Raw genomic sequence first — 16183 nt, forward strand, 5'->3', positions numbered from 1 at the left:
ACGTCGCCACAGCTTCCCTGGAAGAGAGGTAATCAGGGTGCAAAAACGATATGATAAAAAGCAATGCAATCTGGTGAAAAAATTCATTTATTTAGATATTATCACATTATTATTTTTTTTAGATTTACCGCAGTTTATTAGACTGTTTGTTATACCACTATTAACCCATCTCTTTATACTGTTATTTGTACCTCTAAATGCACACATTCATTCTTTCTGGTCTCTGCGCTGCCTCAATAGTTTTACTTTCATAGTTGATACGTTGATACTCAAGTTTGTTGATGGTGTGTTGAACAAATCTTAATGTTTATTCTACTATCACCTGGATGTATTAGCTAATTACATTGTAACACTACAGCTGTTTTGTTTTTTTGTTGTTACCAACAACCTACCCAGCACCGTACATGGAAGATGAGCCAAGAGCTGAACTATATAGATGAGCAAACGAAGAAAGGATGTCAAGTGTTCCTCTTGGTACAGACGGATTCTGGAAAGTGGGCTGAAGCTATCGACAAACGAAGTCTATCATCAGACATAAAGTTTGTACTGAGGAATTTCCTCTTCTTATCCAAAGAGAAAACTACATAAATTGTCCAAAACTTCAAATAAAGAAAATGTCTTCAACGATTACATTACATATAGTCACATCTAATAGTAATAGATAACTGTCTAAGCTGGAATACTGTCGACAGATGAGAAATGATACAAAAGTTACGGCAGATTCAGACCAGTTATAATGCAGAAATCAATGTAAATACAGTCTAGTGCGTGTACATTTCTGCTTATACTTATACCAATTAAACATTAAACTATATCGAAAAAGTGTATAATGACGGATATCGCAGTGAATAAAAGTCATTCTATCAATATGCTTATACTAGTGCTTTCTTCTGTTAGACTCATTTGGTCGGCATTAAGAATGCATAGGTGCTCGAGCATAATAGTATACTGATGGGCCTATGTTGTGTTTTACAGTGTAGCCTAGAGTGTCTCTCAAAGGCAGTAGGGTTGGTAAAACCACGTGGGGTCTGGAAGAATGCAAGTGCGTCAAAATGGTAGCCCAGCCGTTAGTAGGACATACTCTGACGGAGTTCATCGGTCAGGTATCGCAAAAGCTGAGCTTCGCCACCAACAACAGTTGGTTTTACCAACAAGTAACACCCTCGATCGAGTTAAACTTCTCAGATATGGATATGTTCAGCCTACTTTTCCACGTAAGTTTTATTATCGTCACCAAAATTCGATGGACCAATATTAAATTTCTGATTCTTACAAATATATATTTTCAATTAGAAAGTACGTCTTAAATATCGATCTGACATCCCACCGAACTTGAAGCTTACCGGATTTTACTCACTTGTTAGGTGACGGGTGCCAACGGCTGGCACAGCAGGACATGCTACCAAGTCTCGCTATGTCACCAACGGTATTTTGTGAGAGTTTATAATTCAAGTGCTGAAGCTTTTTTGTGTTCTCTCTTGTTTTTCTCATCTTCTAAATCACTTTTTACAATAAGAAGTAAATATTCTTTTGTCTACATTGTGTATGTGAATCATATCTTGTTTCCTGTATTAACTTTTGAATTCGTTTCTCTGAATTATTCTTTTGTTTTGATGCTTCGGTATTTTCTTTGCGGATTTTGGGTAGCCAAGGTCGTTAAAACCATCATCATCATGAAAATCTAGAAAACTATACCGTGGTTTTTCGAGGAGGCACGTCTACTGCAAGAGTTGCATTGTGAAGAGGTTTAAGTGTCAGACGCTTGTCGTTTCACATCCAAATCTGATGTATTCTAGAACTACCAATTGCACATATATTTGTAGGAGATTGAACTACGTCAGAACTAGTAACCTCAACGGAATTATGCTAATATATAGTCTTTCTTGTCATAAATCATCTGGGAGTGGACCAATCCTCCATTAGCAGTTTCAGCTACCAGGGTGGACTTTAAGGTCTCAATGAAAGCTTTGCAATCTGCTCAGTTTTTAACTAATAACTGTTCTAAACCAGTGGTAGAGTATGCAATTCCTTATTGAAAGGCATTCACTGGTTTTCATGTCAAGTGTGTCTGTCTTAATCATTTTTTCAGTAAAAGTCTGAGGATAAAATTGAATGACATTAGAGTGTAATCACTATCATCCTAACTGGTCGTCAGATAACTCTATCGCTATCTTCAACTTTTGACCATTTATTATCGAGCACCTGTCTCAGCCATATGTTTAGTTGACCCTATGTGTTATTGATCACGACAAATATTTATTGTTATCAAACTGCCTCCGGTACAAATACCTTTTATACACCTGTTTACAACGACACAAATAATTTAATGGCAAATTACTGTCGTTTCTCGCATGTAAATTAGCCCACCACCAAAGGGAACAACCTATCCACATGGAGCCAACTTTACTGCCTAATCAAATCAATTTTGGGCCTATTTACATTGTCGCCTCAACAATGATTTATAGGATGAAAAAAGTATAAAATATATTCGTTACATAGCTGTCAAATTGGTAGTATTATTTGATTTAATCGTATTGACAGAATGATTAAACGGGATGGTATAATCTGATAAAGGGACGAAGTGTCAAGAGAACGCCCCCAAGGATTCCTCGTAATTAATATGACAAGGTGATAAGAGAACTGACAGCTGGTCAAGCTTACACCTGATCTTACATGCATAAATTTGGACATGTCGTCTCAGTAGAACTATTTATTTTTTCCTTCTCTGCATGGCCTTCTCGGTTGAAAATAAACCTCTCGTTTTCTATAATATATTTTTGTCAATTCACATCCCCTTTAAAGAGAAATACAATTAAATGAATTTCCAACAGTGTTAAATGCCATTAAGAATTATTTTTGTAAGAGATTTTGATTTCCCTGTACATCTGTTTATAATTGATATGAAAATGTAGCCATATGGAAAATAAAAGCAATAAATCTCGTGTATCTAACAGGTGAAAACACATTTAAATTATGAAAACCTGTGGATACTTTTCTACACCTTAAAGGATTAGCAGGTGGTAAAATATAATCAAAATACTTTTGAAAGTTAAAAGGGTGATTATAACACTTAATCCCGTTCTTATATATTTAATACGGACCCTTAAGAGGTGTTAAAATCCCCTGTCTAAATTATTTAAATTTTCTTCCAGATGTTTAGCCATACTTAATATGTTTCGTCGGTCACTCGTTCAATTTGATGTAATTACATGAAATACTTTACAGTGTCGCAAAGCTACTTAGTGGCTACTCTCTGAAAATGTACACCCGGGGCAAAGATCAACTTTAAATTACTGGCGACTTTAGAAATCTAACTAATCTTTCATAGGTTGACGTGAAAATTCCTAAGGCAAAAATAATAGTTTTCAAGATTTTTCGTATTGTCAAAATTTCCCCATAAATGTGAAATGGATTCGTCCTATAACTGATATTGAATTTGCGATTAAACCACCTGGCGACTTTTCATATTTATTATCGAATAAAAACATTCTCATTTGCTTTAGTTTAATTGCGACTCAGTGGAGGCAGTATTGACAACGGCTCTGGACGATTGACTTTTGTCCGGTAATTTTCATATCACCTATCCATAACGCTGATAGCGATCTGTTCGAGATTAGTCAATAAATAACACGCATCTGAGGAATTCTTTAACATATACCATCTGGCAGACTCAATGACTAGACCACAGTGTAAACAAGTTAACGATCGCATAAAGCTCGGCTCAGTTGATCAACATACTTCGTTATGACGGAGGATTCTAACACCTGTGAACGACTTACTTCGTCTCCGGAGATTTACCCTTCACCCACGGGTAAAGGGAGTGGGAAAAGTGTTTCGCTAATGGATACACCTACTAGGAAAAATAAAAGGAAAAGTAGTGAGCCTAAGAAAAGGACTGATTTTAGTATTAAGCGATTTTGTCCTGACAGTCCTGGAAGTGCTTGTTCAGAAAGTGGTAAAAGTGAGGATGTTGTTTCTGAAGACAATGTAGATACCCCCGAGGGTAGGTCTAGTTCTGAACGATTAGGTCAAGCTGGAAGTAGTGATTCTGTGTCTCCACCATCAGCACCACATGGATTGATGTTCTATCCGGGACATTTTCCTCCAGCCTATATGGTACCCGGTCTTCACCCGGCCTATGGACGTGTTGCTGCTTTCCCCACAGGAATAGATTTGACTAATAATAATGTCTCTAAATTCAATGAAAGTGTTCACAAACTTAAGGAAAATGTGCAATTGAACAATCAACCACCTCAGACTGTTCAGAATGATGAAAATGCTGACGATGATGATATTGATGGACTTTCGGGTAGACGAAATAGAAAAAATTATAAAAGTATGACCCGAGAAAGAAGGATCGAGGCTAATGCTCGTGAAAGGACAAGAGTTCACACAATTAGTGCTGCGTTTGATGCTTTAAGAAAAGCAGTGCCATCTTATTCTTACAATCAGAAACTTTCTAAGTTAGCAATTCTAAGGATAGCTTGTAGTTATATAATGGCATTAGGGAAATTAGCTGGTGACGATTTAAATGGGAAAGTTGAGGATGTTTCATTCGCGGACTGTGTGGATCTGTGTACTCAAACGATACAAACTGAGGGTAGGGCTAGAAGGAGACATTAACTGCTGAGATAAACTCTATGGCAGCCGATAAACTAACATCTGGCAGCAGACGACGGGATATATTTAGCGCTGAGTTCTGTGTAACCACCGGCTGAGACGATCAAAAGATATGCCAGATGTTCTTTACAGTGTAAAGTTGCATTCACTGCCGTTGATTGATGCATTGCTATATTCAGAAAACATGGAATCATGTGGTGTTATTCACAAATCGGCAGTTTTTTCCCTGTTTTTTTTGTTGATATGTTAAGTATTATATGGCGTTTCTGTGATATTTTCTGGTGAACATTTTTTTTGTTTGTTTTTTCTCTCATTCCTTTTTTCCTCATGAAAAGAATGTGACGTTTAATAGATACGAAAATTGTTTATTTGAATTTTTGTTCTGCTTCATGTGTTTTTGGTTGGTGCTAGTATTATATAAAAATAATGAATATGAACGATGATTTTTTTGCATTCCTTCTGTAGGTGATTACGATGTTTGATTGGCCCGGTCATGTTACAAGTACATGTAGTGAACCTATGTATATATTAGATAGTTAGAACAGATGTTTCCATCGACATTATTTATTCATCAGAATCGATGAAGAACACCATGGTTAATGCCAAAGTAAACCATGACTTGATAGATTTGAATATTTAATAGATTTTTAGCCTCCTTGTTTAATGACTATAGTCATACGATACAATAATTTGTAAAACAATAGAGCATTTTGTAACTTTTAGTAACATGGGACTTCTCTTATTCATGTTCAAAAGAAATGCTGTATACAAGTACATGTAGTTCAGACCGGTAGAACTATGATATCGAGATATTAGAGATGCTTCATCTGTTGTCTGATGTTTGATACTACTCCGAGTTGTATTTTCACCGCTTGAAACGTCCAGAAAATAAATGTATTTGCTGGTTAAAAAGGTACACCAGTCGGCACCTTAAAGAACGTCAGCAATTTTTGGAAGTTCTGGTATAATATTATGGTTAAAATAAGGTAAAATGACTATACGTAACTAGAAATGCAACATGCTTGTTGAAAAATAGTATTCTAACAAGCCCACAACACAGAAAGCAAAAACCACACACACACACACACACACACATAAAATTAGAAAATGAAAATAACTACAATGCTAGAACAGAACTTCTTATGAAAGAATGTAATTCAGGGACAAAGTCCAGACACGAAAAACTGACACCCACAACAAAGTACATAAAACAGTAAAAAATCATACCTACAAAGTAACAAAAGTGAATGAGGAACTCGGACTCCACTAAAAACTGGGAGCTAGTGCGTCAATAAGGGAATTAAGACAGCTGCGAGAACATTGTACAAAACGAGAGAGCGCTAGCAACAGCTGTGATAAATGGTTCCGATATGAACCTTAATTTTCCTAAACAGTGTGAGCATAAAAATAATTATTGCATCCTTTCCCGACCATGTTATGAAATCACCAGGATAATACATCAAACTTACAGACTGCCGGACACTAAACCCTTCGTATGGTATCATTTATTTTTTGTGATGAGATTGGCCAAAAATTACTTGCTGCAAGAGCGAAGATGTGGATAGATCGGACCATTTACCTACCTACAAATATATAACCTAACAAACAAATCCTTTGATATAATTTAATGAAATCAAATTAAAAATGAAACGGAAACAGAAAAAGATAAAATCTCGATAGTGTTAATTAGGATGTAAAACATTTAAATAATTTTATTCAATCAAGCGTTTTTAATTCTTTATAATTTCGGTATTTGATTTTCTCATTAAAAGGCCAAAATTCAGTTGAATATTTCATTAACCAATAAGTAGATAGAGAAGAATTAATCATACAGGTAGGAGCTTGTCATCTGAACAGGTGATACTTAACGCCACGAATACAACCCCGTCATGTTTACATCTTCAAAGGACTTGTACAACGCCAAGGTATGTCATCCGCAGACATACTGGAGACAGGTGTTTATCTACCTATAGTTCGGTCAACACCTTTAAGTAGATTTATCTCTTTCTCATACCCTATAAATAAATATCTCATTTACAATATTATACTAGAGTATTTGAAATTTCTTTACACATTCCGGTTGAAAAGTGACAATAGTAGATCCTTTTCATTTCGTGGGTGTTCTACTCCAGTGCTCCCAGGTGGAATATCGTTAGTAATTATCTGTCGCATTATGACCCTGCTGGCGCCAGTCAGACCGTGAGCAACTGTGCCCCACCATATGACCGTATTGTTCTCTTAGATAAGGTCATCAAATACCAGCTAGTAAATTTTATATTAAACACACATTGTATTCAACATGTTACACTAAGATTTTCAAAGTGTTTTATCTTCAAACTTAACAACAAATATTTTCAGAAGGATCAATTGATTTTGACACCTTAGTAATGCATGCACGAAATACCTTCGGTAATATTCCCATCTAACAAAACAGATTTAGTTGTCATAAAAAAAATTAATTGGTGAACTATCCTAGTATGTGAAAAAATATAGTAAATTAAAGCAGAGACCTAAAATTAAAGTGAAGATTGTTTTTAATCCCATAAAACAGAAAAAAAAGACATCTGGGACTGCACAACCGAATCTTCATTCTAATAAGTGACACTAATTTCTTCCGTTTTGATGCTAAGAGTGCGGCATTACATGTGTCCACAAGGAATAGCTGCACTTTCTGTGTAACTTCAGGGAGTAACTTATAGACGTATTAGTTTCTACTACAAATTTTTCAGACAGAGAGTTTGTCCATTCTACGAAAGTAGTTTCACCACCTTGAATTATATCTGCACTTTTATTGTAACCCACAATCTCATTCGACTAATTGACATATGATTATTGTTGCTCCATTCCATGAAACGCTGAACAGTTTTGATATTTTAAAATATCGAAGTCATTTATATATATAATGAAGCAGAGTACAGAAGCTGCACTCATAAACTCGCGTTATAGAAAACAATACTAAATTCAAATCATTAAAACTAAGTGCCCGTAATTACTGTAATGGATATGAACAGATGTTTAGAATAAAGTTATTTTGACAAGGTAAGAATAGTCGGATGTACTTCTACGTGAAATTGTCGTTTATGGTCTCCGTGTATAGTAAGTAATTTGTCATACTACATTTGCCAGATTACAGGTTTGGGTACAAATGACTATATTATTCTCGCTATCTACACCTTGTAACATGCCCCATGTTAATTGGCAGATTAAAGTGCTTATTTACTTAGATAACTTACACCTGTGTGTGTGATTTATATGGTCTGATGCGACAACTTCAGCTTTCCGTCGCCTTCTCGGTATTTTGGATTTAAACTTGATGAATGCGATATAACACCACATAAAATTGTCTTCTTTATATCGCATGCATACATTAAAATTAACTGTTAGCTAAGGTTGTTTAAATTAGTCCCATGTCACGCAGGACAATATTTCCCTCTACCTTTTTTGAAGTCACTTGAGTGCACAATTTAACATTTATAGATAAACTACCATTGAAATAAGGAAACATCATCTGGTTTAAAAAGACAACAGCATTGTTTTTGTTGGGGGTACAAAGAGGGGCAATTACAAACCATCCTACCGCCAAAGATCTCCTAGCCCCTCTGAAAAGGAGATGCATACATTGTATAAGCATCACTGAATGTTCCTGGTATAACAAAAATCAAACTACAGTAATATTATCATAGGCGGATGCAACGGTGGGGTGGGGCAGAGGGGTACGCTATGCTCGAAAAATTTAGGTGATTATAAAAATGGAGCGCCTCTTTTCAGAATTACTGAATCCGTCACTGACTATAACTAATTAATAACTGGATGATAGAATCAAATTATGAGTCTTAACATATGGTTTGCAAAATAGTTTTATTTCTTTTACAACTCTGACCGTGAGTGAAGAATTACATGGAAAATAGATAGTTATCTAATTTCTGTATAGTTATAACTGAGAACGAACATCATTAAAATAAAATTTGTTAAGTGCAACCTTAAACCACCTCAGTGTATGTTTTAATTTTCTAGCGTTGGTTCCTACAAGTCTGAATTCCGCCTTTATTTGTTATATTGTAAACATTATCTGAATTTTGACACTTGCTATTACTTAACAATACAAACGTATCAGATGTACAGGTAGTTATACTATCACACCTGTTCAACCGCCCTCGGTTTAATTTCAGTACACCATAATACAGGCAAGATAGACGATCTGACTTGTCCCGAACCTTGTTTAATTTGTCAACGTTATATTACCAATGGACTACACGCAATGCGGCGACGTAATAATGACAGGGTAGTAGACTACAGATTTTATCGAACACCGATCCATTCATGCGGTATATTAAACATACACTGTCATTCATAACTATTTTGTGAATCTGTTTGCGAAAGAAAGTAATCGATACGAAAATCAGTAAAATCGTATTAAAAAGTCAAAATTAAGAACAAGTTGGAATTTGTTAACATGTATATTCTTAAACGCGCCAAATTTGCTTGATACATCTCTATTTCACACATGCAATAACAGAATTATTGGGTTAACACCATTTTTATCGGATAAGGATGCTCAAATCTATGGAAGAAAAGATCGTGAACTCATGTATAGCAATTTGATCAAATGTAGAAAAAAAAATGAGAATGGGCGAAAGCACAAGAATCAAGCCTAAGGCGATACTGAGAACAGATATACAGGTTAAAACAGTACTTGAACATGGCATCGATAGAAACATTAAATATCTAATGAAACGTTGATAAATTTCTATGTAGGACATTCTACACAAAATTTAGACCTTAACCGAAAACAAAAGTAATGACAGAATTAATGGAAGAGTCAGGGACGGTATAAACGTCAATGACCTGCAATAGGAACATAACATAAAATACAGCATCTTTCTAAAAAAACAGAGAGTACTAACCAGATGTTCAACGCTTTATTTTTATTTATTTATTATTATTATTATTATTATTATTATTTGCTGTTTTTGGAACCACCCACCTATTTGACCATCAGAATGCATTAAGGTACGAGAAACCCAATACGAAGGGAAAAATGAGATCGCACACTCAAATGGCGTTCATTATTTGAATGACTGTCTAAATTCGTTTTTTTACATAACATTATATCAGATGACAAAGACAGACACACACATTCTTATCGCTGAAATATAAAACAATATATGTCCAGCACATTGCACCAATTTATTTTTTATAAATGATTTTGATAATTTTCTGTGAACAAATGAGGGTTTCAATAATCAATTACTTTTTACCTACGTAAAAGGTAGAATAAAAAACTGCAATTACTTTATTACAAATGGACTCTTATAAGAAACTGAAGAAAAATTTCATAATTAAAGAAACAAGAGGCTCCCAGGAGTTTGAATCGCTCACCTTTATGAAATAACTCTAATAAGGAGTTGTCCGACAATTTTGAGTCACAGCAGATTTTGATAGGGCTTAAGCATAGAGATCATCTACTCAATTGAATGTTTCTTTCTGTCTATTATAGTTTTCAAGATATTAATTGAATACTGCTTAAAAAATCATTTTTCGCCTTTCAAGGGCAATAATTCTTATAAAAAGTCGTCCAACAACTTTGATCCTTGCAGACTTTTGTAAGCCTTACAATAAGGATTATTTCGGCAATTGAAAGAATTTATCTAGACCTAATGGTTTTGGACATTTATGAGAGAGAAAAAAAACATCTGTCTGGCCCCTATGTTCTATTTTAAGTAATACCGCCATGTTTTTCAACGGATCAAAAATCCCTACTACAATTCTATGCTTCTATGCAGAGCACCCTAAAGAACATTGTTCCAATTCGTATAGTAGTGTCCAAGGAGAAGATTTTTGAAAGAAATATCATATCATTATAAATAGCAAAAAAAAAAAAATCAAAAGGGGCAATAACTCCAACATGGCATAACAGATTAAAACGAAAATTTGTCTTTAGATAGATCTCATCATACTAAACATTTTAACTAATTTCTAAATCTACCAGTTTTGGAGATATAGGCGAAAAACTTCTATCCAACCCCTTAATTCTATTTTTAGCAAAAACAAACAAATCAACTTTATTTCTCTGCAGAATACCCTAAGGAAAATTCATACCTAATTTGGTTCCCATTCCTAAAGTAATATAAAAGGAGAAGATTTTTTTACAGAAAGAAACATTCAAAAGAACAAAAAATAAAAATGAAACAGGGCAATAACTTCAACATGGCTTTACAGATTAAAAAGAAAATTTGACTACTGACAGATCTCATTATGCTGAATACTTTTTTAGTCAAAATTTATCTAAACCTAACGGTTTTTGAGATATATGCGAAAAAGTTATATCTGACCTCTATGTTCTATTTTTAGTAACGGGGCCATGTTTTCCGACGGATTGAAAATACCCACATCAGTTCTATGCAAAATACCATAAGGTACATACATACCAAGTTTTATTCTAATTGGTTCTTTTGTTTCAGAGGAGAGTTTTAAAAAATTGTTAACGACGACGGACGTCAATTGATGGCAATAGCTCAAAAGAGCTAAAAAGGGGCAGCGTACGTGTATGCATGATTGACATTTTTAATTGATACTATATTAGACTAGTATATGATCCGTAATTAAGACTGTAACATATAACCTTATATAACATATAACCGATTTTATTTACTTCTCTATAGACTTCATTTACCAGTATGTGTGCAATACCTAAATTCTGTGTAACAAGATAGGGGTTCATTAAAGCAATCATCGACGGCAACAAAACACGTAACATATACGAGAAAAAGAAGACAGAAATAAGTTATCTCATCAATAAGCGATACTGAAAAACATGCGAAAAATCTTCTACTGGAATCGATTTACAGTTGAAGTATATTTAGTTTGTTTTAATCGTACGCATTACCAAGTTAGTTACTATTTTACTTATTGTGGTTACTACCTTAATGTGCAAAGAAGTATAGCAAAAAGAGGGGAACAGTGCATGAAGGAAACATCTGGAGAAAATTTTATTTTTTTTGTCTTGAATTATACAGGCATTTATCCAAATATTTAACTTTTGCTGTCTAAAATGTGAAATCGTTTGCGAACCAACATGTTTACGAATACTACACGATACAACAATCAGTTGCAACATATTAGTGACAATCCCACAATATAGTTGCATATAATTGGGCAAAGATTTCTGCGATATTGTGTCTTTCCGAAACATAGGATTCAAATTACATGCGATAAATTTGATCTTCTGAAAAGCATACAGTTTCTTATCAGATTTAAGTTCGTGTGAACATATTGTTACCAAATACTGAAGAAATTTAATCTCGCTGAACCGAGAGGACAATGGTAAGATCAGCGATATAACAGACCACACTAGCCTTTTTTAGAATATATATATAGCCTAGCTGGCCGAGTGGTCTAGGGCGCTGGACTTAGTGCAGGCGGTGTTGCCATAGGTGTCACAGCGGTACGAGTTCGAGTCCCGCGGAGGGAACGACAAAAATTTGCTTCGCAAATTTGACAGTTCTAACATCGTTGGGAATTTTTCAGACCCCTCTATATATATATATTATATGAGCATAAACCGATACCGGTATATCCTGTGGAAAAATCTATATTATAATTTTAAAGTCCTGCGTGGTTTCTCGGAGTCTTTAGTGAAGGTAAATTTCAAGAATGGATATGAATTAAATGAGTAGTATATCAAACTAGTAAAGCACATGTATATATCACAAAATAGTAGTTATAATTCCCAGTAATACATGCAAACAACATTAACCTACAGTATCGTGTTTTTTTGTTCAATAAAGAAAAGGTCGGGGCAAACAAGCTGTAGTATATGGCATTGTGTAGTGAGGTCAATGACCTACAGTTCGGCAAAGCCAATGGTACGGAGAAATTTAACCAAACAGCACGAAAAAAAAAACTAAATTGAAATAATAATTGACCCTATCCACCTTAATCAGCAGCACTTCTTATGAACAGAAGTGACGAAACAAAAACAAAATCTAAATTATAAGTTTACTTCAGGCTTTGAGAAATTTTGATATTGCATGATTAAATGGAAATTTATCTTCATCTTCAATATTGTTTATAATCTTTAAGATGTGAACTTAAAATTTAAGTTTCCAATCAGTTTTGTTGAAATATTTTTAACATATATTTTATGATATGATATTTTGTAAAAGCACCCGATCAACGTTCTTCTGGATCATGTCAGAATCACGTGGATAAACTTCATGTGAAAAAAATATGAACATTTTTTTCACCGAGACCTTTCATTTGTCAATACAATGCAATTAAAAAGTTGATTCCATGATCAATATCTCTTCTTTATACAGTATAAAACTTTTGTTGGTTTGTTTTAATTTCTATTTGACAAAAATGCGAAACAGGTCAAACTTTGATATGAATATTGATTCTCCATATCAGGCATATGCTTATTATACAGATGGTAACATCTGGTTTCTTATCAGTAATAGCCCAGGTTTTATACACATATACGACAGGCTAAAATCAATCCTCATCTGTTATATAGCTTATTATCCCCATCACTGATTCTTCTTTTCAAAATTATTTATTGCTGCTCGTTTGTTCCAAAGCCAATATTGTTGTTCGATTAGTCGGACGAGGTAGATGCAAATTGAAAAATACACACACACACACACACACACACACATGAAATGATGTATTACATATCACAAAGAAACAAATTTCTAATTATGTAGTAATTAGTAATTATAAGATTAGAATCAAAAATGAAAAAAAAAATGAAATAAATTTCAGTCAGTCTGATCATACATCTGTGGTTTAAATCTTGTGGCACAATTCCATTAAGGTCCATACACCTATGCATCATCTAAATATGCTTGGTTTTGGCAAATTAATAACCTCTAAATCCGAAACAATTAAACTCGTGAACTGCTAACCGCCCAAACTAACAACATCTTTCTTTTTGAATGTAAATACCGTTCGCCAGTAAGTTATCGCAAAAAAGACCGAGTCCACGAAATACATAGCGCCATATTATTTTGTGGTCATAAATTAAAATCTTACTTGTTACATTTTATTTTTGAAGATATAAAAAAACTAAAACAAACTAAAACTTCAAAATAGGAAATATATTTCCTTTGATTTAATGGTATAAAATCAATAATTTAATTCCGAATAGCGGCAATAAAGAAAAAAAAAACGTTTTGTATATGACCATATACTAACAGCAGAACTGACAGGAATTAGAGACATAAATGCATGTGGCATACTGAGTAACAAAAGAATGAATACATCCACGTAAGTATAGGTGCAAATTAAGTTGCACATGTACAATGATCAAAAATTAAAATAACCTTCGGTGTCATGTTTTAATTAGTTCAGAAGAGAAACACATCACAAAAGAGACGATGAAATTAGTTCTAATCGCACTGTTGTAACAATAAATAGCCACATGTTGGTTTAAATACAGACAAAAAAAGGTTGTGTAGAAAATATACAAATAATTAAAATAATTTAAAGGTCAACTGTTCTCGAACAATTATAGAAAGATCGTTCACTACCGAAGTACCCTCTAGTTAATTTAGCATCAGAAAGTCAAAAGATTTGACCCCGTATCTCAAATATATATAGTTGCTGGGGGCTTTTGTCAAGAATAAGCTTGTTGTTTCGGACAAAAAAGTCACTTCCGGTTAGAAAATATTACATCTTTATTGTTTATGACCACCTTAACTGAAAACATATGGTTAAGAAGGACCTTCATGAATCAAACATTTGTGGCTATAGACAATAAAGTCACTTCCGGTATATCTGTATTATTTTGAATATGTATTCTAAAGCCATAAAAACACATATGGTTGCTAGCGACTTTATAAAGGGAAAGATCATTGCCAGATACTAATCAAAGTGCTGTTAGCACTAGCGGTTTTTGATTCTTGTGAAAATTGTAGCATGAACAAAATTTCAAAGTTTGTATGATGTTAAAAAATTGTGTTCATACATTGCATTTTAAATACTATTAAGAATTGTCTTTTTTTTATATGTATAAACTGAAAGTCAATCTATACTATTGGTGCAACTTCACACACATTTACAAATTTTGTTCCATTTCACCTTTTTCTCCAATTTTAAATTTATCCAAAAGTTAATGTGCATTGTAAATGCAAAAGCTATATTGACAGAGTATTTATCCTACATAACAATTATATTTAAATAAAACCAATATCAGCTTTAGAAAATAATTTTCCTAACACAAAATTTTCAAAAACTAGACACTTTATCAATTTGAATTTTCACGCCAACTTTACTTGTTTGAAATCACTGCTCTTCACATCCTGTTTATAAATGGTAAAATATTAATGATAGGAACGCTAATTTGACTTATAAGTGTATTGAAATGAAAATATTTAACACATTTTATCCTTCCAGACACATTACTGCAAGAAATAAATTCCCTAAATATATATATATATATATATTATTAAATATCTTTCAAGGCCAAAAAGGAGGCCCTCAAATCCTGAGTTGATATGAAGACTAAATCTTAATTTTATTTGCATAAAAATAGAATACTTTTCAGCTGATAAATTGCAAGAAACATATTTACTTGTTATAAAAGAGGTATTGATTGATATAAAAGAATTACATTTGGACTATATCTTTGTGTAGTGTTCAGAAATAGTAGGGAAGTTCCAGTGATAGACCAGTGACATAAGGTATTTTGATCCTAAAGGATCAAAAACTCAAAGTCACTTCCGGTTTCAAAATGTCATAAACGTTTCGTATTTGGCCTTCTGACGGCAAAAATATTCATGGTTTCTGTATGCTTTTTTATCAAAACAAATTTATAAATGACATTTGCTAGAAATAGCATTAAAATCAGTTTGGGGGCAATGACAATAGACACCTGTATTTTTCTTGTAGATATTGTATTTTGAACATGTTCACATCTATAATTTTAAATAACGGTTTGTTTATATAAAAAAAAACTGTAGCTGTCACTAGAAATGACGGGTCCAGGTTATTACTCCAAAACGTGTCATCAGAACTGTTCAAACTCTATATCTTATCAATGTGAATATTTTTAATGTCTAACATGTTTTCCCATCTGTTACCTTTGACTTGACGACGTACCATATATCAAAGGTGAAGGTCCCAAGTTTTTTCCACTTACAGTTTAAAGGTGTAAGTGACCTACCGACACCGTTCCATTTTAGACCCCGAAATCGCGTGACCAGGGAAAGCACGAATGTTTTCTTCGGGGCATGCGGCATTAAACATCTTTCAGTTTATGTGTACTTATAACGCTTCGCGAGAATGTTACGAAATGAGGGGAATAACTGTGACTAAAAATACCTTCGCTTTGTAGGGTAAATCTAGAAGAGAGCGTCAGATGCAAAATCTATATATACCAAGTATCGAAAAGATATGTCGCAAAACTGTTTTTCTATAAATGCCGGTCGAAAGAAAATAATAATCAAAGAAATACAAGGTCTGTCTGTCTGAAACGGAAATTTTAATAATAATAATAATAATAATAATAATAAGCACAAAATGGGACTGTTTTTGGCAACTTGCCAATTCAGGCGCGTAGCTG

General features: G+C 33.7%; 1 protein-coding gene across 1 annotated transcript; it reads left to right on the forward strand.

Annotated features, from left to right (window-relative positions):
* The first annotated feature begins 3458 nt into the window (after positions 1-3458).
* Positions 3459-5057, forward strand: LOC148619148 (uncharacterized). The gene has a single exon (XM_088578744.1). The coding sequence runs from the start codon at positions 3745-3747 to the stop codon at positions 4621-4623; it is 879 nt and encodes a 292-aa protein (XP_088434870.1). The 5' UTR covers positions 3459-3744; the 3' UTR covers positions 4624-5057.
* The last annotated feature ends 11126 nt before the right edge of the window (positions 5058-16183 follow it).

The sequence above is a fragment of the Perna viridis genome, chromosome 4, assembly GCF_037379345.1.
Source record: "Perna viridis isolate PV_CMFRI_1.1 ecotype Kerala chromosome 4, ASM3737934v1, whole genome shotgun sequence".
In the NCBI taxonomy this organism is placed as follows: domain Eukaryota; kingdom Metazoa; phylum Mollusca; class Bivalvia; order Mytilida; family Mytilidae; genus Perna; species Perna viridis.